This window comes from Carlito syrichta, unplaced genomic scaffold (assembly GCF_000164805.1).
Source record: "Carlito syrichta isolate Samal-C Ts95f unplaced genomic scaffold, Tarsius_syrichta-2.0.1 Scaffold308179, whole genome shotgun sequence".
NCBI lineage: Eukaryota > Metazoa > Chordata > Mammalia > Primates > Tarsiidae > Carlito > Carlito syrichta.
In genome coordinates, this window is record NW_007252275.1 from 89,104 (window position 1) to 114,077 (window position 24,974).

At 39.0% G+C, this 24,974-nt stretch overlaps 1 protein-coding gene across 1 annotated transcript in view; it reads left to right on the forward strand.

Moving 5' to 3' along the window:
* LOC103267580 (guanine nucleotide exchange factor VAV3-like) overlaps positions 1-24,974 on the forward strand; it is a 112,866-nt gene that overhangs the window by 61,959 nt on the left and 25,933 nt on the right. Inside the window, exons 16-17 of the mRNA XM_008065168.2 lie at positions 19,357-19,458; positions 19,771-19,871. Of these exons, the coding sequence (XP_008063359.2) occupies positions 19,357-19,458; positions 19,771-19,871 (203 nt within the window). The remainder of the gene's footprint in view (positions 1-19,356; positions 19,459-19,770; positions 19,872-24,974) is intronic.

A 24,974-nucleotide genomic window follows, 5' to 3' on the forward strand; every position in this document is an offset into this window, starting at 1 on the left:
GATGGAGATATGATAGCTACCTCACAGTGTGTATTGTAATATTTGAATAAATACCATTTACCATTTATTCTGTGTTTATCACATGTTAGGTGACTGAATAAGTCTCTTTAGCTTGTGATGGGGCCCTTTATGTGTGTTAACTCATTTAATTTTTACGTCAGCTCTATGTTGATTAGGGATTGTTTTTGTTCTCATTTTAAAACATAGAAAAATGGTAGTACCACCAACAGGTATATGGAAACATGGAAGATGTGATCCCAAATTGTTTTGGAGGTTTGGAAGGAACAGCCCCTCTGTGCAGGGTGACTGACAGCAGTGTTTAATGGTACTAGTACGTTCTTGGGTCCTAGAGAGAATCAGGTCTGCTAAATTGTGGCCTAGTCCGTGAAGCTGCTTGGTGCCCTGTCATCTAACATAGATTCAGCTTAGAATGGAGACATTACCCTTTTGATCCTGAATGCCTCTTTCTGGGAATTGGAATGGCTTTGGGGATGGGACAATAAGAGTGAGGGCATCCTGTGGTTAAAGCTCTGAGCTCTGAGTGAGTTTAGTGTGATCACAGGCTTAAGCTGAGGGCCAGGCCCTGCTGTGGAATGTTCTCATGGACTGGGGATGCTCTTCTGATCATCCCAGGGATGAGCCAGATGAAAATGCCCAGAAATCAAGACCCCTAAAGACCATGTCTTTTTTATTAAACTCAAGGTCAAAAGCATTAGCTTTGGAATTTAACAGGCAACATTTGAATCATGACACTTAGATTTTCTACTTAGGTGACCCTTGACACATTAGTTTAGCTCTCTGAGCCTCCATTTCCTAATCTGAAAATGGAGATAACCATATTTATTTCACAGAGTTATTGTAAAGTGAAGTGAGAAAATGCATGTAAAGCAACTTTCACTGCCCCAGCGAGCCTAAACACTTAGAGTTGGCTGATAGTTTTAGTTTCTTCTCTGAGATGAATACAGGACCAGGGTTCTGGCCAGAGTTGATGGCAGTGACTGGGCAGCCTGTTTGGTAATTTCCCACAGGTTCTAATGCATAAGGCCGAAAGACAGTCTCTTGGGAACAAGATGAAATCAAAGCAAGATAATTATTCCATATAGAATGGGGAACAAACTTCATTGGATACCAGTTGGATGTCCCATAATTCAGTTCATTCTGACACTATCTACTCCAGTTAGACACAGGTCCCATAGGTTAAGGGCTCAGTCTCACAAGACTACTCCCACTGTTGATGCCAGTCACAAATTGCAGATTGTTACCTATGCTCCTGACTGATTGCTATAAATTGAGGTGTCCATGACTCTCTCCTTGGGTTCACTTAATTTACTAGGACAGCTCACAGAACTCAGGGCAACACATTTATCCAGTGATTATAAAGGATATTACAAGGATACAGATGAACAACCAGATGGAAGAGCTGTGTAGGGCAAGGCATGTGGGAGGGGCGTGGAGCTTCTTTGCCCTGCGAAGATGTGCCACCCTCCAGGAGCCTCCATGTGTTCAGCAACATGGAAGCTCTCCGAATTCAGTCCTTTTGGGTTTTAATGGAGGTTTCGCTGGCAGGCATAACGGATTAAATCTTGGGCCATTGGTATCAACTCAACCTTGAGTCCTTCTCCTTTCCCAGGAGGTTGGGGGTTGGGGTGGCTGAAAATCCCAACCCTCATATCACATAGTTGATTCCCTTGATCCCGAGGCTACCCAGGAGCTCAGCAAGAGTTGTTGCATTAGAATAACAGATGCTCCCATCACTCGGGAAACTTAAAAGGTCTTAGGACTTTGTATCAGGAACCAGGGTCAAAGATCAAATATTAGAACAAAAGATCCTCCTAGCGTCCCTATCTACAAGGGTATGAGGAGCTCAATGCTGGGAACTGGGGGCAGAGAACAGCGTATACATTTTTTATTATTTTCCAACTACCAAACTGAGCTGGCAGTCTATGAAGGGACCAGGCCCAGAAGAAGAATCCAGGTGTATATTGACAAAAAATGAGAGGAAATCAAGTGGAGGGGGATGTCAGGCTATGGAGAGCTCACCTGAGGGCTGAGCGGGTGGCCACAGTATTTGTATAGGTTGCTCTATTTGTGTGGGGAGGGAACCCTGAAGGGCACTTCCACCACATAGACATCAGCACAAGCCAGAGCGGAGCCTAGAGGAGGCTGTGACATAATGTGGGCACATGATACTTGAGGCTAGCCCGAGAGACCAGGCCCATACCAGGAGCTCTGAAAGGAGGAATCAGGGCCTCAATGCTGCTGTTTGTTCCTGAACTCCTAGTACTGGGACTTGGGAGGCTCTTAGCTCAAGCAAGTCCTCTTATACTCAGAAGACAACCCTTCAAGGTCAGGGTTTTTTCTTTTTTTATATATATTTAAATTGGACATTGTCTGGAGCATAGTAGGCATTCAATGATGGTTTTTGAAATAAGTTCGCTTGCCAGGGTGCCTGGAAAATAATTTCCAAGCGTGATTGTATTTTGTTTTTTTGAGATAGACTGGCACATGTGTCTGTCTCAAGCCAGAGAGACAGTTCCAATTCTTGTTGTAGGAGTAGCCACTTGAGTTTTACCGTTCTGTATGCTTTTTGCCTCATGTGGGAGTTTAAATTATTTCAAAATGGATAGAGAATGTAGAATAGAGAATCCCAAATCACAGGACAATTTGAAGTTCATTGACAAGGATAGTGAGAAAGTGTGCTTTGCAGAATATTTTATTCTGACTTTCTGTATTGTAATTAGTTTTGAGGGGGAAAAAAACTCAACATTCAGCAGAAAGGCAGGAATAGTGGATCAATCTAATACTTCACGGTAGAGAACGAAGCTGTGTTCAGGCCATTCTGCAGATTCTGAAACTCTTAAACACAACTAACTCTGCAGAAAACAGGGCTGCCTAAAACCCCCTTCCACTGTCCATTCTTTTGGGCACCAAGTAGTAATCTCACCAGAATTTTTTTTTTCTTTTTTTTGAGTCGGAGTCTAACTCTGTTGTAGTGGAGTACAGTGGCATGATCATGTCTACTGTGGCCTTAGTCTCCTGGGCTCAGGAGATTCTTCCATTTCAGCCTCTTGAGTAACTGGGACTACAGGCGTATGCCATCACACCCAGCTAATTTTTAAAAAATTTTATTTTAGAGATGAGGTCTCACCATGTTGCACAGGCTGATCTTGAACTCCTGGGCTCAAGCAATCCTCTTGCCTCTGCCTCCCAATACTGGGATTATAGGCATGAGCCATTGTACCCAGCCTCATCAGAGTATTTTAAGTCCAGTTCAAATCCCAAAGTTCCTGGACTGTGGTACTAGTTAATAGCAATAATACTTGCCTTCATCTGCCAAGAAGACATTTTAAAAAGTCATTTGCAATTGTGGGTCCATGTCAGTTTTGGAGTTATTTTCTTCTGAAATATTTGGGAACCATGATCACTCCAGACTGATAGGGTGGAGACATTGGCAACAGGTTGAGTGAATGATGACCATTCGTCATTCTGGGGCTGGAGGAAGCCAAGAGTCAGGCTGAAGTTCCTGCCTTAGTGTGCATAGTTTGATGTCAAACCATCACCAAATTTTCCTCAGGCTGAAGAGCAGCATTTAGAAGCTTTAGAGTTTCTCTTCTTTTTTTTGTCAGGGTCTCACTGCCCAGGCTGGAGTGCAGATGAGGTCTTACTATGTTGGCCAGGGTGGTCTCAAACTCCTGGGCTCAGGTAATCCTCCCGCTTCAGCCTCTCAAACTGCTGGGATTATAGGCATGAGCCACTGCGCCCAGCCAACGTTTTCTTCTGAGGTAGCCTCGATACCTAGGGGGCTTTTCCTTTGTGGAGAGAGAGATACATCTGTGTCTGTTTCTACACATCTGCTATTGGGTTGAAGACATAACTTTCACCATGTTTCTTTCCTTCTTAAAGGGAGGATGCGTTTCGCTGCTTCCTCTACATACACCTGGGTTCCTTCTCCATCCAGCTTCGTGCCTCTTACGCCTACCCTGTACTGGGTCTGAATGCAGAGATGTCTCACTCTCTCAGTGCTTTTTATCTATTCCTTCCAACCTAAAAGCTGAAAGCGTCCCAGAGGTGCTAGACCTTGATAAAGATTACTGGCTATGGTGCTGTCCTCTGTCAGCCCTTAGCAGTCCCTGCCCTGCTCTGGGAAGTTCCTTAATACTAGGAGACATATATCAGTGGGATCAATCTTTTACTTGAATTATTCTGCTGAATGGACATCCCTTCCCCTGTCCCACCTATCCAGATCTATTTGCTTCCTGTTAACTTCCTGTCTTCTCATGCTCTGATTCAATTTCTTGTGCCTAAACTTGGTTTTGAACCCATATGTGGTTGTCTTGTCCACCCTAGAGCTCTGGATGTTAACCATCAAGCTGTTCCCCTGGGCAAGCTGTTCCCCTGAGCAAGCTCTGCTTGGTTTATACCTGTGGACACTGACCCCCTTCTCTCCTACACTAATACAGGTGTGTCGGATCAGCTCTGCCTAGGATGCTCCCGGGATAGGATAACCACTCAGCCTCTCATCTCCTATCTCCTCCGACTCCTAGTCCTTGTGTTTTGGTCTCCATTGATGAAGGCAAGTTCTGTGATAGCTTGCCACATGGCTCTCCCAGTCCTGCTCACAATCTTGCCTTCTTCACAACTGCTGGTAGATGAGGGAGGCCCTCCCAAACCAGAATTTATTTATGAAAAATTGTGTATTTATTCTTACATGTTGAAACTTCAGTCACTTTCAGAGTCCTCTCCGTTTTATGCAGTATGCCTATCAAGACGCTTTTTCCACTGCTCAAAACAGTTTTGGAACTCAGCAATGTTGATGCCGCTTAGTGCTTTTGCCGTTTTTTTGTTTCACCTCTTCTGCATTGGCAACACGTTTCCCTTTGAGCACTTTTTTCATCTGAAGAAACAAACAAACAAAAAGTCACTTGGGGTGAGATCGGCTGAATAGAGAGGGTGGGGCATGGGAGGCATGGCGTTTTTGATGGAAAACTGCAGAACACTCAGCGTGGTGTGGGCTGGTGTGCTCTTAAATCACCCATCATGAAACAGGCAAATGCATTGAAAGAAACTCCAAAGTAAATTCACTGAAGTCGAATGCAACCTCTCACAACATTGCTAGCCGGTACACTGATACCGATGGGTTCCTAGAACACTTACCTAGTGGGGGAAACCTGTATACAAGGAGCCCACCCTCCAAAAGATAATTCCAGCTTTTTGGAGTCTCCTCTCATATGTGAGTCTTGTCTCTTCAACTTAATGGCAAGCTCATAGACGAAAAGGTATCTTTATAACCTGTAAGTCCCACCTGGCTTGGATATTACCAGACCATTTAAAAAAAATCTTTAGTGGCTGGCTGTTTGGTCACAGTAATGTTTATAGCATATATGTCTTTTTACTTATTACCTATATTTAACATTTTGAAGTTGCTGCCTTTTTTGAAGAATGATTTTTGGTTTTGATGGATGATGGTAGCCTCAGTTCATGTCAGATTTACAGCAATCCTGCTCAGTTTATACTGAATTTCTGCATATGGAGTTGAGTAGAAATCAGAGACTGTGTATTCAAAGGATGGAATGTTGATTAAAAAACCTTTTTGTGTACATAATCATGATAGAACTTGAAGGGGGAGCCTTACAAAGCTTGTCAGATCACCTTTCAGCTTTCTTTTGTTCCCTAATAGTGCCTTGTAATAATATCATCTTCATCTCCATATGCTCCTAAAACACATTAATTCAACGGCAAACCTCATATTATCAGATGTAATTTAAAATGTGCTACCACAGCTTAAATTCACGGTGCCAGCTCAGCATTTCTAATTCATATTATCTTCAGTGTTTGAATTATGGTTCAGATTTATTGGACCAGAGGATGAGAAAATCCAAATTCTCTAGAATCCGTTTCTTACATGGAATGACTGACACAGTGGGAGATATCTTGCTTTTTAAACCTGAACACTGAGATCTCGCTCTCTTTCTGACACACACACTCTTCTCTCTCAGTCTCTCGCTCAGTGATAAGAGGGTGAGCAATGTATTTTAATGGAAGATTGAAGTAAAGTAATATAATGCAAATTAACTGCAGATCCATGATTGTTCGTTCCGGAAAAATTCACTCTTGTATTCCCAGTGTTAGAAAATGACTGGCACATAGTAGACACTCAATTAGTCTGTTGCATGCATAGCTGATTAAACTGTATTATAAGCAAATACATTTTCATATGCTCATTAAATGTTTAATACAAGAAAAGCATTATTGTTATGGATCCAGGACATGGTAATAGGTAGATCATCATTTGTTTTGCTAGGTTTTCGAGCAAATGTTTGTCACTTAAAATAGCAATAACAATAACATGAGGGGGAACCCCCCCAAAGGAATTATTTTTTGGAATGCGGGCCCCTTGTAGTACAGGCTTCTCCTGCTAGGTAAGTGTTGTAGGAACTCATTGGCATCAGTGGACCAGCTAGTGTTGTGAGAGGCTGCTTATGGCTTCGGTGAATTTTTAAAGAGTTGCTTTCAACAGGTTTGCCCATTTCATGATGGGTGATTTACAAGTGCACGGACCCACACAGCAGTGAGTGTTCAGCAGTTTTTGGCCAGAAATGGCATGACCCCATGTCACCCTCCCTATTCACCAGATTTCGCCCCAAGTGACTTTTTTTTGGTTTGTTTCCTGGATAAAAAAGTTCTCAAAGGGAAATGATTTGTCAATGTGGAAGAGGTGAGACAAAAAACGTCAGAAGCGCTAAAAGGCATCAAAATTGAAAAGTTCCAAAACTGTTTTGAGTAGTGGAAAAAGCGTCTCGATGGGTGATTGCATCAAACAGAGAGTACTTGGAAGGTGACTGAAGCTGAAATATGTGAGAACAAATACACAATTTTTCTAAATAAATTCCATTGTTGGAAGGGTCCTCTGGTAGAAGTAGTATTAGCATTTATGTCATGTTTTCCAATAGGCAATACCATTAATTTGTTAAAATGTGCACACTTAACGTTCTCATATATCTTCAGAACACATCTGAGTGACAAGTAGAACATGGTCCACCAAGTAAGGGAAGGCCTTTCTTTTCCTGCTCCTGGATGTCAGCTTTTGACAGCAGGTATGACAGATATAATTCTTTGGTTGGTGAGAAAACTACAAATAGAAAGACTATAGTATGTGCTGAAAGCTACACATCAAGTTTGTAACAAATATAGACTCAAATTACAGAGAGTCTGACATTTTTTTCCACTTTACATGTATTATAGATTTAACTGCCTTTACATTTCATTCAATAATTTCCTTGTGATGTCTCTGAAATTCAGTGATGGATGCGTATTTAAAATCACTATAAAGCCAATGTTGAATGAAATAAAGTGCAATATATAATAGATAAGAAAATACTATTTTTCTCAGCCAAGCATTATCTTATTTTTATCGATATTTTGAAAGTATTTATTTATTTCCTGAGATAGAAGACTGTACGTGATTTGGAATATAAGGGATACAATTTGGTTGTGATTTATAAATCTCTTTTGTTTTCATTCCTTTTATGAATCCTTAGGAATAGGTGAAGATATCCCTTTTGAACTGTTTTTTTAACTTGGTTTTTGAAGGACTTGTTTGTTTTTAGTTTCTTGCCCTTTCAAATAACCAGCAGCATAGTTGGTATGCTTTGGTGTTATGAGAATAAGTTGTGAAAAAACAAAGATTGAGGATGGTTTACAGAAATATTGTATGGATATATGGATATATCCTTTGTACTTATCTGTTACCTATTCAGAGGGTCTAATTTCAAAATGTAATACTGTATTTTTAAAAAAAGTATTTGGGTTTTAGTCTGGGAAATTCCATGTTAATGAAAGAAAAAAAGTTTCGTCATTTAATGAGAACCTTAAAGTTGTATCTTATGGGAAAGCCCGAATTTGAGGTATAAAAGGACCAGTTTTCTTTTGAGATTTGGTTATGACTTCACTTGGTTTAAGAATACTTTCTCAGAATTGGAGACTTTTGAAGTACTTGTGACTTGACAAAAACAATCTGGATAGATCATTCTGATGTTCTTTAATGTTCACTTGGTAATTCCGAGGACATAAGAGGCCCAGCTAAATTAGACATGGGGCCCAGCTAGCTAGGTGATCGGTCCTGCGTGTTGGAGACTATATTGTGAATGGTTCCTGCCTACCATAATACAGGATTGGGCTCATAAGGTCAGTCTCTGTTTCCAACATCTTTGGGGCCTCATTGGTCTCTGGACTTGCATATTTATCTGATTTATTTTTAGTACTGATGGAGAAATAATTTATGTAAGCGAACATCTATTAAGATAATAATAACCTTTTATTTGTTTTTAGAAATTTCTTCTAAATTGTAAGCCCTGCTACCTCTATAGCTAGTATTTGAAGATCTGGCACAAATGTTTGCCTTGTCTACATATAATTTTCATGTGTTTAGAATAATTAGAATAATACTACATAATGCTGCAATAAACTTGCATGTGCAGGTATTTTTTTCATAGAGTGATTTGTGTTCCTCCGGGTATATTCCCAGAAGGGGGATTGCTGGATTGTATGGAAGGTCGAGTTTTGGATCTTTTAGGAATCACCACACTGTTTTCCACGGAAGTTGTGCTAACAACCACTGAGGAGAGGAGAACTTATTTAGTAAATGGTGCTGAGAAAACTGGCTGACCACATGCAGAAGATTAAAACATGACCCCTGCCTATCACCCTACACAAAAATCAACTCTAAATGGATCAAAGAGCTATATATGAAACCTCAAACGATAAGAACCTTAGAAAATGCAGGAGACACCCTTATGGAAATTGTAATTGGCAACCAATTCCTGATCAAAACCCCATGCCATAAGAGATAAGATAGACAAATGGGACCTAAATCAGACTGAGACGCTTCTGCAAAGCAAAATAAACCATCATGAAAGTAGGGAGACAACCCACAGAATGGGAAAAAATATTTGCCAACTGTATATCTGACAAAGGCCTAACATCTAAGATCTACAAGGAACTCAAACATGCCAACAAGAAAACAAGCAAACAGCCCTATTAAAAAGTGGGCAAAAGATATGAATAGTTACTTCTCAAAAGAAGATATTCAGACAGCCAACAGACAGATGAAAAAGTGTTCAGCCTCACTAGTCATCAGAGAACTGCAAATTAAAACCACAGTGAGATACCACCTAACTCTAGTCAGGATGGCCATCATCAATAACTCAAAAAACAACAGATGCTGGAGAGGATGCAGGGCAGAAGGGAGCATTTCTACACTGTGGGTAGGAGTGTAAACTAGCACTGTGGTTTTATACTTGGGGCCAGCCTCCTGTTTTGAAGCACTAGCACTCTGCATGCTTCCATTTAAGGAAATATTTACAAGTGCTAGGCCCTGTTGTTGCTCAGCTCAAACTCAACAAAGGCCACATCCCTTCTAGGGTTGAGGAAAAGAGGACAAGCAGTCTGTGTCCGGGAAAGGCTGTGTCCAGACAATATGTCTACCACAGGCTTCCCATGTTCTGGTACACCCATATCTCTGCATTTACTAATAAAACCGAATAATTTATGCCAGTCTTACCGACCCGTTATTTTTCTTTATGAATTTCTTGTTCACATCCTTTACCAAGTTTTCTATGGGTCAAATTTATCATTGTGCTGTCATTGGTTTGTAATGGCTCCTGTTTTATCAAGAATATTTTCACATACGTAGGAAGCATTTAATTCAGTTTGTCATTGCATTTTAATTGGCTTGTGATATTTTTAGCATAGTGATTAAGAGGCATGGGCTTTAAGACAGATCTTTGATTCAAATCCTGTTCTGTAATTTATTGGCTGTGGACTTTGGTCAACTTGCTCAACCTCTTTAAAGATTATATGCATTGTTGTGGGTTTTTTTCTGCTTTTCTTTTTGGCTCTAAAAAGACTAGATGTAGGAATAAATTGAATGATGCGTGTTCGTTGTAGAAACTTTCCTTTTTACTGATTTAATTGCTCCTTTTTGAATCTCAGCTCAAGCCTAATTTCTGTAGGAAAGTCTTCTGTGATAATACACTGACAAGGTCACATTCCAGTTTTCAAATTTTTCTAACACTATCTTCCTTTGTAACACTTGTCATAGCTGCAGTTTCACAATTGTTTGTGGAATTATTTAAATGTTTCTCCCCTTAGTCCCCACTGAACAGGCAGGGACTTTACTTATTTTGCCTATCATTTTATCCCACTGCCTGGCATATATTAGGTATTTAATAAATTTTTTAAAATGAGTTTTTATTGTTAAATAGAAAAATAAGTGAACGAATTGTCACAAAAATTGCATACCAAACTCTTGCACATATATGTCCCCTTCAAGACTTACTTTATATTCTGTGTTATTGATCTCTCATCCATTTTGTTATCAGTCCCATACAGATTTAATAACTGTACCTTAAAAAACATATTTTACATTTCTTAGATTGTGGTGGCTTCCTATATATTCTCTACTATAATTCATTGTAGTTTTAAAATTTTCCCAACTAGTTGCACACATTCACCTTCAGTTGAATATTATAACCATTTGTTGAGTTCAAAAGAATCTCATTTGTAGATTTGTAAGTGTGTGTGAGTGTGTATGCATGTATGTGTATTATTGGTTTATGGGGAAGGGATTGTTATAAATTTGTAAGTTAATTTGGAGAGAGGTTATATATTTATATTAAAATATTTTGTCTTATTTAAGAATTTGCTATGCAGCTTTTCTTTTCTTGAGTGCTTTTTATTTCCTTCGGTTAATTTAAAAATATTATTCATACAGAGCCTAAGCATTGCATGTTAGGATTTTTGTTAGACATTTTTGTACAGAAAATAGTTAACCTAGCAGGTTTGAATTTGTTATCTTTAGAAGGATTTGCTTGTAGAGTTAGCTTGTCTTTGGCTGACATCCGGATTTGGCTTTTAAATGTTCCTGTGGTACTAAGTGATCAGGTAATTTGGTGTGCCAGGGGCACTGAATTTCATTGTGCCAGCCTGCCTAGACTTTTTTTTTTTTTTTTACCATATCAATGTGATTTATACTGAGCACTCATTTCCTTCTGAGGTTTTTAAATGATTGTGGCTGATATTGTAGGCAGAGAGTGCCTGTATGACCAGTCTCCCCAAAATCTTTGAACTCTAAATCTGAAGGGGTTTTACTGGTCAGAGACACTACATACGTTATTACATTTCACTGCTGGAGAACAGTCGAAGCTTATACATGGATTTTTCCAGATGCTACTTGATGTGTCTTTATCTCTTATTCCTTTCATCAGTTTTCAGTTTCTTCTTGTAGCTGTTCTTAATAGTCCCCATAATGTCACCTCCAAATTATAATTTTGAGTATTTTAAAAAATAATATTTATCCTTCACATTTATTTTTCTTGTCATATTGCATTGATTATTAGATCTTCCAGAACAGTATTGAAAACTTTAAAGTAATTGTGATAGTTTTGCCTTGTAAATGTTTTCTATTGTGTTTAGTTTGATATTCTGTATTATATTAAGACACTACCTCTCAATATCTAGTTTATTTAGAGTTTTATCAGAAGCACACGATATACTTTATTAAATGGCTTTTTTGACATCTATTGAGATGATCCAATTATTTTTTGGTTTTTTATTAATGTGATAAATGGTTACACATATTTAAAAGTCTTATTTTAAAAGAGTCATGCTATAACGAAGCAACCTGAAGGCAATAAAGTATCCATATTATTTTAAATGATTTTAAAATCGTGCTTTGGAAAAGAAGGTTGACTTAAGTAGTTTTTTTTACAATAGTTTATTGCCACTTGAATGATGGAAGTTAAAAGAAGAATGCAAGAGGAGATGCATCTGTCTTATATTGTGGAGAATAAAATGATTTAACAGAATAATAAGTGGGAATTTTAAGATTATTTAGTGTTTTCTAAAAAGATATTTACAATGAAGTAATCTATTTTGATATCTGTTTGCCAAAATGAATATTTTCTGAATTTCAACAGCAATCACATAGCTCTGCGTATACATTTTTTACAAATCCATTTTTGGTGCACAAAAAACCCACTGCATTTAGACAAACTTCAAAGTACCGACATCCACTTCTAGCTCTCTTACCTTCACTTTCAGTGCAATATGGTGAAATAAACTATTTTACGTATTTTACATTAATTGTCATAGTGCCCTTACTCATGATACTTGAATGTTATTACTGACAGGACACGCATGGGATAATATGATGTCACATATTGATTCACAACTTATTTCCTCCATAATTGATCATGGTCATTATACGTGATTTCATTTTGCTAGTATTTGCTTCCTGTATTCTCTAAGTATATTACTAAAACGATGTCAGGAATTAAAGTTTATGGTTAAAATAGAGGAAAATGTTATTTTAACCATATAGCTGTTAAAAATAGTGACTATATTACTAATTACATTGTTATGCTTACTCCTGAACTATAACTGAGCAGCAATATAGTTTTTATAAATTTTTTTCCACAAAGAAGAGAGGATACATGTAAATAAACACAAATTATAACATTTAATTGAAATTTAATCTTTATATTTTTTTAGTTTTCTTTCATATGGGAGATAAAATTTGGAGGTTTAGTAAAAATGTCTATATCTCTCCTTTACTTCTTCCATCTTTTCATCTGATAATGTGTCTTCTTATTTAAGAATTTGCTATGTAGCTTTTCTTTTCTTGAGTGCTTTTTATTTCCTTTGATTAATTTAAAAATGTTATTCATACAGAGCCTAAGCATTGCATGTTAGGATTTTTGTTAGACATTTTTGTGCAGAAAATAGTTAACCTAGTAGGTTTGAATTTGCTGCACATTTCTATTTCCTTCAACCATGACTATTTAGCAGTTAATTTTCATGGTAGAATGTTTGATGCCATATAGAGAGGACTGACTAAGAAGCAGAAGACACAACCCTGTCCTCAAGCACCACACAGACCATTGGGGTGGCTGTGCGAAGTAGTGAAAGCCTAGGAGATCTATTTAGCTTGGTATCAGGTGACAAGCAAAGTGTTACAGAGGTGGACATACTTGCATTTCAGTGTCCCTCACATCCCCTCCTCTAGTACCCAGCCCCATTAAACGTGACATTTTCTAGTATACCTGCATTGGGGTTCTCTCTCTCTCTCTCTCTCTCTCTTTTTACATTTCTTCACATAAAAATTTTATTTTTTTTGACTTATAATTTTTTTTATTTTAAAGATGTGGGGTACAATTCAGTGGTGGGTATACAAATGTTCATTATACAGGTACCTTTGTTGATGAGTTGGGCTCCCCCTCCCCCAGAAGATTTCCACTACTACCAATCCCACCCCCCCACTCCTGGCAGTTTCCTGCTACTGCTAATTCTTTTCTTATAGTATTATGATAATTGTTCAAGGTCCGCTTATGAGTAAGAACATGTGATATTCAGTTCTTTGTTTCAGTGATAAATCAATCAGTATTATAGACTCTGAGTCCATCCAGGTTGCCATGAAGTTCATAATTTTGTCCTTCTTTTCGGCTGCGAAATATTCTATCGTGTATATGTACCCAATTTTTTAAATCCAGTCCTCTTTTGATGAGCAGCATGGTTGGTTCCATGCTTTTGCTATTGAGAACAATGCTGCAATAAGTGTACATGTGCAGGTATCTTTTTCATAGAGTGATTTGAGTTCTTCCGGGTATATTCCCAGTAGGGGAATTGCAGGGTCATGTGGAAAGTCAATTTTTAGATATTTTAGGAATCACCAAACTGTTTTCCACAGAGGTTGTGTTAGTTTACACTCTCACCAACAGTGTAGAAGTGTTCCCTTTTCCCTGCTTCCTCTCTAGTATCTGTTGTTTTTTGAGTTATTGATGATGGCCATCCTGAGTGGAGTTAGGTGGTATCTCAGTGTGGTTTTAATTTGCATTTCTTTGATAACTAGTGAGGCTGAGCCTTTTTTCATGTATCTGTTGGCTGCTCATATGTCTTCTTTTGAGAAATGTCTATTCAAATCTTTTGCCCACTTTGTAATCAGGCTGTTTGTTTTTTCTTTTCACATTTGAGTTCCTTGTAGATCCTAGATGTTAGGCCTTTGTCAGACATGACATTTGGCAAATATTTTTTCCTAGTCTGTGGTCTGTCTCCCCACTCTTTTGATGGTTTCTTTGGCTTTGCAGAAGTTTGTCAGTTTGATAAGGTCCCACTTGTCTGTTTTATCTCTTATAGCATGGGCACTTGGGTTTTTGATCAGGAATTGGTTGCCAGTTCCAAGTGGACAAAAGACCTAAATGTAGAACCTCAAACTTCAAGAATCTCTTTTTCAAAAAAATTTTACTAGCCGGGCTCGGTGGCTCAGCCTGTAATCCCGTGCCTTTGGGAGGCTGAGGTGAATGGATTGCCTGAGCCCGCGAGTTCGAGACCCGCTTGGGCGGTGAGACCTCATCTCTACAATAAATCAAAAAATCAGCCGGGCGTGGTAGCGCATGCCTGTAATTCCGGCTACTCGGAAGGCTGAGGCGGAAGGATCATCGGAGGCCAGCAGGTCGAGGCTGCGGTGGCCAGGAGCGGCCACTGCACTCCAGTCTGGGCGACAGAGTGAGACTCCAACTCAAAAAAAAAAAAAAAAAATTTACTTTAAAGATGTGGGGTACAATTCAGGGTTAGGTATACAAATGGTCATTGTACAGGTAAGTTTTGGGCCTCACTTTGGTCCCTATTTCATCTGTTTTGAGACTAGGTACCCTCACTGATAAAGTATTACCCCTCCTTTCCTCCCCTGGCAGTTTCCAACTGCTGCCAATCCCTTTCTTACAGTATTATAATTGTTCAGGGTCCACTTATGAGTGAGAATATGTGGTACTCAGTTCTTTGTTTCTGTGGTAGATCATTAAGCATTATAGACTCTAAGTCCATCCAAGTTGCTGTGAAATTTATAATTTTGAAATTTATAATTTTGTCTTTTATGGCTGCATAATGTTCCATCGTGTATATGTATCACATTTTTTAATCCGGTCTTCTTTCGATGGGCAGCATGGTTGGTTCCATGTTTTTGCTATTGTGAATAATACTTCAATGAACACATGTGTGAAGATATCTTTTTCATTGAGTGATTTGAGTTCCTCTGGGTATATTCCCAGAAGAGAGATGGCTGGAACTTCCATATGGAAGGTTGATTTTTAGATCTTTTAGGAGTCGCCACACGGTTTTCCAGAGGTTGTACTAGTTTACCAGAGAAACAGAAACAACAGGCCATGTATGGGCATGCATGTGTGTGTATGGAATCTGAATTCGTGAGGAAGCATTTGTAAGGTTAAATTGACAGAAATCAGTCAGTTGCAGGGAAGAAGACGTTGGAGCAGAAGAAAGGTTAAGAGAAAATGAATTTGCAGAGGGTGTAAGGGGAAGACAACATTCATTGTGACTCTGAAGCTTCTAGGTTGGAAGATGGAGTAAATTAATCAGATGGCCAGGAAAGGTGTGGAAGGTGAGCTTGGTATGTGCTGTGTTGGAGATGCCTGATCAGCAGGGAGTTAGATCGGAAGAGTGGAGGTCCGGGCTGGGGGAAAGTGTGACCCCAGCATAGAGCCTGCGATGGCGTCAGGTGGGAAAAGGAGGCCGTTTGAGGAGAACACAGAAGTTACTAGGAGCCTTAAGTGTATCAAAATTCCTTACCATATAAATATTTGATTGCCTGATTGGTTGTATTCATAATGGGCCCTTTGTGAAGCAAGAGGAATGGGAATATTTTGTTGTGAAATCTACAAGATTCCACTGAAGTCCTTAGAAGTAAATTGTCGTATGTTGGGGTAGTTACTAAAATGAATTCCTTATTGATAGCTGCATGTCTGAGCAAATGAGTTTAACTAATTGGTTAATTCAGTTGATCCTCAGTTCTCATCTATAGACAGACTAGTCCTATAATTAGTTTTGCTATAACCAACCTTGCTTCACTATAAGAAAATCTCTGTGTACGTAATAGCCACAGAGATTTTTTTTTTCTTTTTGTCAACTAAATGTGATGTCAACCCCCGTTGAAATCTCATCTCTTTCTGGCCCATGTCTGTGTCTTTTACCTCATCTGCTACATCCCCTCTTCACTCACTAGACTCCAGTGGAAAGGTCCTTCTTTCTGTTCCTGCCTTAGGGCCTGTGTGTATGGTAGTTACTTAACAAATATTTGTTAAATGAATGGGTGACTCTGCCTTGTAAATTTGTTTTGAGAAGGAAACGTGAAAAATTATATGGCAAGCCTAACAATGTGCTTGGTGCATTAGAGGTGTGTAGTAAATATCACTTTTGACTATTTTGCCCTTGTGTTTTTCTCAGGGTATGATTCTGATGTTTTTCTTTCCCTTTCTATTTCAATCTACCTTCCAAATCTTCCCATCTAACCAACAAGGTGTCCTTTGCTTTCCTTAGCCCCATAGGTTACAGGCCTGTGTGTCTATTCATTCTGCACTTGGTATGACTTCATGCAGTTCCATGGGCTTTTTCATATATGGGGTGCCCAAAAGACATATACCCACTTTAAGTGATGTTGTCTATGTATTCCTTTTTGAAGTTGAATTTAATTATGGTAGCAATGTGTAGTATGACATTTGCTCAACTGTACTGTCCTGCCTGTCACATGGTGACACTGGCATTCATTTGATGAATGTCATACTTAAAATGTGTATACATTTTTTTGGCACCCTCTGTATGTCCTCTCCAGAGTAACCTCATTCCTTATTGTACTTAAATAATATTTATATGGATTCCTGGTTCAGAGGACACTGAGCATATGACAGTCTTTGTGCTAGAAATTCCTAGGAGACTAGGAATCCTCTGGGGACTTGGTTGCAGACCTACCAAAGAACTCTTTACCACTCATAAAACACTGGTATGATGACACCATTATTATGTGGATTTTGAAATCAACATTTCATAAAATGTAGCCAGCATTGACTGAAAACCAGCTCTGGGTAAGGCCGTGTTGTAAGCACTTTACCTATAGCATCTCACTTTATGAATTTGGTTTTATTAATATTCCTGTTTTATACTTACTAACTCACCTAAGGTCACACTGCTACTGCTTTGCAAATTAGGATTTAAGCTTAGGTGGTCTAATTTTGGATTCCTGCCCTTAACTATGCTTTTATATTCAACAGTGCCTCATTCGCAGTTTCAGGGTCATAGAGCTAACTTTTATTCTTTAGTGTTTGATTGCAGATTTAAAAAATAATACACAGGTATCGTTTTAAAAATTTTGAACAGTTCCTTCTTACTATTCTAACCTACCTCTTCAAGTCTCCTTTCCCTTAAGGCAGCTACTGTTAATATTTTCAGAACTCTTTTCATTATGAGGTCTTTTAAAAAAAAAAAAACTCCTGGTGTGTTTGTTATCCCCCTTTCAGCTGTTTGTCTTCTGAAAAGTTGCCTTATTTATGGTTAGTTGGTGAAAGTTTTAAATAAAAATGGTCCAGACACATCTCTGGTGTGTGTGTGTGTGTGTGTGTGTGTGTGTGTGTGTGTGTGTGTGTGTGTGTGTGTGTGTGTATGTGTTTTCTACCTATATGCAAGGCAGACTTCTGAAATTAATTAAATTCTTATCTGTGTGGGACCTATTTACATGAGTTTCTGCCTGAAGGAGACCTACTTTTATGTGAAAACCTCAGGCTGATGAATTCTTTAAGTTGTCTGGATCCAAACTGTTATTTGACAATCTGTCTATGACTGTATCACCTTGATGCTCAGAGACAAATGAACCAGCAGCCCTTCCTGGCTAAGGAAATGGATTTTGATGCGCTTTTCAAAGCACAGCTTTAGGGTCTCAAGAACCAAATGCTGTATGAACAATGTAAAGAGAGTTTTGTTTCTAGAGCCTTCCATTTTTCTATTCCTCCCTTCCTGTAGAAGAGCTCTATAATTTTTAATCGAAAATACAAAAATGCCTTCATGGAAATAGCTGTACTTTTCAGCAGGCAGTGGAACATTTTCCTAAATAGTGAGGTCACCAGAAGCACAGAGCAGAGAAATCCCAGATGGCACTAATATTTGATTTCATTTTTAGCACGCTTGTATTCAGCAGATGGATTGGAAGGCTGACCTCTCTGACACTTCAGCATCACTGCTTGCTACTCCAATTGCCTTTGCGAATGTTTTCTCATAAGGCTTCTCCTGGTACCTACGAGATTGATGCCTGGTCGCCTACCTGTGTTATGCTTCATTACACCAGGGTTCTGTGGGCTTGCGAGTTGCTGTATTCTGTAAAAGGGAAAATCCTAGCTCATCAGGATCTCAGACTTTTCCTACAATCTCTCAAATTGCGTGGAACATCTTAGAGCACATCATCTTAGCTTGCCGGGTGAACCCCTGATTTGTATCCATTTTTAATGTATGCTATTGTAATTTTTCTCCTTTCTTCTAGGATATGGCTAAATCAAGAATAATCTTTTTAAAAGTCCTCTAGAAATGGCTAGATTTAGCAGTCTCCCACATACCCACTAAATGCAAAAATCTCATTATTTTAATATGAATATTGTTGATTTCCTTCTCAAGCTGTCATTTCAGTGACTAAGGCCACAGACCTGGGTTGGAGCTCCTGACTCTGTCATTTACTTTAAGAGTAAACTTTAGCGTGAGCCTCAGTTTCCTTGTTTGCAAACCAGTGATATTCTTAGTACCAGACAGTTCGGATGGGTGGGAAGATTAAATGAGGTAATGAATGTTGTATGGCTGTCACAGTATTTAGCACCGAGTCAGTGCACAGTGAATGCCAATTTATGGTTTGCATCATAATTTTTGTTGTATATGTGTATAATATAAACAAAAGGCAAATGATAAAATACTTTGGATTTTATTTGGTTTGCAGGGAAAGCAAGAGATGTGTAATGACCAGACAGATGCTTTGCTTCCAAACTTTCCATAAATTGTTATATTCTCTTGTATGGACCATGGCATAATCCACGTGACTATTTAGACATGAACTGTGGTAACGCAGCGGCCTCTCTTCCTCCCTGCAACGCCCACCCCCCATCTAGTTTATATTTCAGTGATGTGGCTCCGGAAAAGAAACTATCACTCAGCATGAATCTTCAGCAGGTTTTGTTTTGTTTTTCCAGGCTGCCTGACCTGTGTGACCATTCCTTAAAGTTCTCTGGGAATACTCTGTTCTGAGAAGGATTAAGTTGCTTATACTCTTCCATGTGGCTGGTTTCCACACAGCGAGATTTTATTGCCTATTTTAATGCATAACATACTTTTGACTTAGAAAATATTGTGCATTTAATAGCCTTTTTGCTTGAATCAGGTCTCTGCCCAATGTCATTTTGGTGAATGTAGGTTGGAGATGACTAGATTGCTGCTTAGTTGTCAGACTTTCTTTAGGAAGTTGTTTGTTTGTTTTCTTAATAGGTCTAACATAAGGCCAGACTATGCAGACTCCAACTTCCATGACTTCAAGATGCATACCTTCACACGGGTTACGTCCTGCAAAGTCTGCCAGATGCTCCTGCGGTAAGCTTGCTTAGTCTTGGTTTTCTGCTTAAAGGAACTGGTACAATTGCTAAGTATTTCAGACTGTTCTAAGAGTCTCGCTGAAATGTTCTAAAGTGGGGATATTGCCTTCACAGGTGGGAGGCAACAGGTCTTTGCTGGGCCTTCTCCCTGGATGGTCCTTTGAGAAGCTCTAACAAGACCCCCCTCCCTGTGCTGAGGGATACTTTGAATAGCACTGTTGACACCTTCTTTTCTCTTCTTGCACTAATGATTTCATATAGGTGGAATCGAGCCCCTTTTAATATATCACTCTCTGATTTTACCTTTCAGAGGAACATTTTACCAAGGCTATTTATGTTTTAAGTGTGGAGCCAGAGCACACAAAGAATGTTTGGGGAGAGTAGACAATTGTGGCAGAGTTAATTCTGGTGGTAAGTCATGTTTATTGTCGTGATTCTGTTTTTAATGAGAACATAAAATTTGCTAAACATAATTAAGGCCTAATTTACTCTTAATTTGTGTTTATTGTAACATATCTGCTTTTGAAATTGTCATTTAGAAGCACAATTAGAAAATTGTTTAAAATTCATGTGACTTTTCTGCATGACTTTGTCTTAAGCCGTTTAAAATTCGTGTGACTTTTACACACACCTTGGAGGCCAAGGTCTTCAAGAGGGACTTGAGCGGTTTCTTGTCACCCATTTCATTAACCCCACACCCTAAGTCTACCACTACCACTGTACAAATACAACCAAAACAAATAAATGAGGTAACAAGAACAAAACAGAAAAAGCATATTCATTACTTCTGTCTTTACTTCTTAAATTTCTTTGTTATTCTCTTAAATATGTAACTCAGAAATGCTTATGGTGCCAGAAGTAAACATCACACAGACCACTTCATGAATTAATGAATTGAATATATTGTCATTTTTTAGCATTTAACAAAGAGCATGTATCCTTTGGATTTATGTAAATATTTTCCCCTTGGTTTTTAAAAATAATGCCCCATGACTGTTAGGGAGCTCGTTTCTAAGACTGTTGGCAATTATGCATTCAACAACCCATTGCCTCTCTCTGCTCCTCTTGGGCACTCTTCCTTCTCTTTCTTTTCTGGCCTCTTTATTCTTTCTCTTTCTTCTTTTTTCTCTTTGTCCTTTTCCCCCGAGTGTCTCTGTGTTTTTATCAATAAGACCTTTCAAAATCAGTAAAACTTTTGAACACAAGAAAGGATCTTTAACAGCTTGAGTTCAAAAGGTAGCCATGTCAACCTTTGATTTTCCCAAAGGAAAAGGTGGACATTGAATTATTTTGGATAATGCGAAGAAGAGTGAAACAGAGAATAGCTCATTTCAGAGCTGAGTTCAGAAAATGGGCGATTGTAGAAAAAGAGGAATCTTGTTAGAGGACTGAGATCATAGCACATTCCTCCCACTTTGCTCCCCCAGCAGACATTTTTAAAGGGTCTTGTGTGCCATTCTCTGTGCTAGGCATGAGCAGCTGCACAGAGAAAGATGCTGGTATGAACTGGATACTTGCACTGTGCCCACGCAGCCTGGGTTCTCTTCTAGGCATCTTCCCATGAGAACCTCAGAACCGCCCCTGTTTGCCGATGGGGGTCAGAGTGCTTATGTGACTCACCCAAGGCCTGGTAAATAAACTTACTTCTGGGTCTGAAGGTCAAAAATGGGTCATAAAGTTGTAAAATATAATAGAAGTATAGATTATTATTGTTATTCTTTAGTCATCTACCTGATACAATATATCACTTAAATTTCAGTTCCATCTTTATATGTCCTATACTTTAATCTCTTCGGAGACAGTTAACTTATTATTTCCTTCTGGTAGACTAATTTTCTTCTTTTTTGAGTCGAGGTCGCACTCTGTCATCCAGGCTTGTGTAGTGGCATGATCACAGCCTGGACTTCCTAGGCTCGGAGGATGCTTCCACTTCAGCCTCCCGAGTAGCTGAGACCACAGGTGTCTGCCACCATGCCTAGCTAATTTTTTCATTTTTTTGTGGAGATGGGGTCTCACTTTGTTGCCCAGGCTGGTCTCGAACTCCTGGGCTGAAGCAATCCTCTTGCCTTGCCCTCCTAAAGTACTAGGATTATACGTGTGAGCTGGTGCATCTGGCCAGATTAACTTTTTAATAAATCTCACTGCCTTGTCTTGGTGAGTTATTGCTTGTAAAGAGTGTGAAGTGATCCCATTGTTCACATGGTTGTTATTTTCTGAAAGGGAATAGTGTAGGAGAGTGGCTGAGAGTCGAGAAGGGATGGTCAAATCCAAGCTCTGCTATTTGCTAGCTCCATGAGCTTGGCGAATTGACTTAAACGTTCTGAGCTTCTGTTTATTCATCTTTAAAATATGAACTAGAGGATTATTGTGAGAATCCAATGAAATCACGTTAATGCTTTACCACAGTGCTTGGGCACAATAAGAACTCATTCTTTAGTTCAAGGTGTTGTAGTGAAAAGTCTGCTTTTTGAAAGACATGGGTCTATTTTGTATTTTTGTTACATTTATGGTCTGGAATACATGTGGAGAGAAAAATTAATGAGCTTTGAGGGTGATGCATGACCTTTGAGGTGATACACAAGTATGATATTACACAGGTTTAATGATGTCAGCGTTTATATTTTAAAAAGTCAATAGGAAAAAAATTGAGAAATCCTGGTCTAGACAAACAGAAGAGTGATATTTCCCAGTGTCTGTTCCTAGGTAATTATTTCAGTGTACTCTATCCTTAGATGAATCGTTTTGTATAGGGAGATAGCATGCAATGACTGTAAAACCTACAAGCTCTGGTGTCTTGGTCTGGTTTGAATCCAGGCTCCACAGTTTGCTCCCTGGGTGACTTTGGGTTCCAGTTACCCTTTGTAAGTTTTAGTTGCTTCCCTTATAAAATAGGGATAATCATAGCACCAATTTTTAAAATCTTTTAAAGCAAACTCGTATATATAGTGACAGGTATTGTTCTAAGTACAGATACCTCTTGACTCATGATGGGGTTATATTCCAATAAACCCGTTAAGTTGAAAATATCCTAGGTCGAAAGTCCATTTAAACACCTAACCTACTGAACATCTTAACTTAGCCTCACCCGCCTAAAACATGCTCAGAACACTTACATGAGCCACATCGTGCTAGGGTATTGTTAGTGTGTCCTTGTGATTGAGTGGCTGACTGGAAGCTGTGGCTAGCTGCTGCTTCACGAGAGAGTGTTGTTGAGCTTACTGCTAGCTTGGGAGAAGTTCCAAATGTAAAGTTGTTTCTACTTCATGCATATGGCTTCTGTACCATTATAACATTGAAAACTTGTGGAAGTAGAACCACTGTAATTTGGGGTCCATCTGTATTTTTATTTACTTAGTCCTGTAAAAATTCTGTGAAGTTGGTATCAGTGCTATTCTTATCTTACAGATGTGAGAAACCACAGCACAGAGATATAAGCCACTTGTCTAGATTGCTTAGTCTGCAGAGCCAAGATTCAAATCCAGGCAGTCTAGCCCCTGATTGTTTTCACCATTGGGCTGTGCTACCAGTTATGTGAGTTAGCTGTGATGATAACACATTTTCTACTCATTTGTCTAGCCATCTTTTTGTTGGTTTATCTGTTCACTCATCTATCCACCATGTCTTCCCTGAGGTCAAAACATCAGTTAAGTACAGTTGTTGTCATTGAGAGGCCTGTAGACTAATTGAAGAAACAGACATAGAGTCAATTATAATAAATGTGATTAACACTATGATTAAAATTAAGATGCCAGGGGAGCACAGAAGAAAGCAGACTAAGAAAGCCCAGACACTGGGGGTATCAGAAAAGGTCCTCAAGTTGGGGTCCACATCTGCATGGAGTGTGCCAGGTCTTCTGGACCCTGAAGATCACTTGCGTCTTAGACCCAGAAGTGGGAGAGTAGGGGATATTGTGAAGGTTTGGGTTCTACTCTTGTAGAGAATGGAGTTTGACTTGATGGTGAAAAAGCAGAATACAAACCTTATCTGAATCCCTAGCTTGTACTTTAGGAATGAAAGATAGGAAAATAGGTAGACCTTTTTACATTCTTTTCTAGTATTTATGCAAGGTAAAGCTCATGTCCTAAGCCGAGATCCCCTGGCTTTCAACAAAGGACACATGGGTTAGGTTAATAAGTAGCAAGAACATGATCCAGTTCACAGAACATCTGATAACTGAAAATACCTCTTTCTGGAGAAATCTACTCCCTGGCTCTTACTGTTTTCTCTACCTAAAATATATTCCCTTTTCTCCTTCCAGTTCCCTTCCTTTACTTCTTATCCATGCTCTTTGCCAATCATTAACCTCACCTTGACCACACAATGGTAGTCTGAATTAAATTGTTCTCTAATTAGTTTGTGTGTAGGTTTTACTCATTTGCCAAGGTTAGGCTGTGCTGTGGTAACTGACAAACCTCCAAGTCCCAGAGGCTCTAACAGATAGAAGTTCATTTCTCACAAATGCACTGTTTACTATGGGTTCAGTGGCCTTCTGGATAAGCTCCCTTCTAGGCAATGGTTTGGAGACCCAGGTTGATTTCATCTTGAGACTCTGCCAACTTGACCCATGGCTTCCAGTTTGCTGATTTTTAGACTTGTGACCTGGAAGAAAACAGTGCCATTTTTGATCACAGTCCATTGTCTAAAACTGGTCACACGGTCTCAACTTAATTATAAGAGGGGCTGAATGCTGGAGTGGAATGCCTGGATTGTTTGGGGTCTGTCTCTGCCACTTTTAGTTCCCCTGTAGTTTATATTGGGAATGTGTTTCTTATATTTTGTGACCACCTCTTAGTACCAAGTTCAAAGCAAGGGCACTTAACAGCAAGTTGTTATTGCTGTTTCCCAAAATAGGACTAGTTCGAGCCAAATACAGTTCTTAGTGGTTTTATAGACTATGCCTTGATGGTAATCATTAAGCATTTGAAGTATCTCTTGACATGCCTTTTTGTGGAAGTTCGCCTCTTTGGATGTCATCTTTCCTGAGTTCAGAAACCTTCTGTATGTTATGCTCTGTAGCCTTGCATTTATCTTACCTTCATACCTGGAGATGATAATTACGTGGCAAAAATGCAGTGAATTTCTGAGTGAAGTCATCCATTCATATTAATAGATGACGATGACAGACTATTAACTCAAGTGCATTTGAAGTATGAAAAAAGGTGTAAGTTTATTATTTGTGATAAGACGAAGTATGCAACTTGGAGACACATTGGAAGGTGGACTGATCAGCTTATGTCTTAACATTTGAGGATTTGCATGGATATAAAAGGCAGGCAGTTTCACTCTCCTTTTTACTGAACTTGAGTTAACTCGTTCACATTCACCATGGCAACACGATGATCAACACATACAGCAGCTCTGAAGTGTGAGCCAAAACTTTCCAACATTAATAATGAATAGGTATGAACTCCACCATACAAGCCTCTCTCAACAAGTCACTGCAAAGCTGCTGTAATTCTAGGGTGCCGTCTCCTTCTAATGGTATATCACCATGAAGATCTGATCCCAGACTGC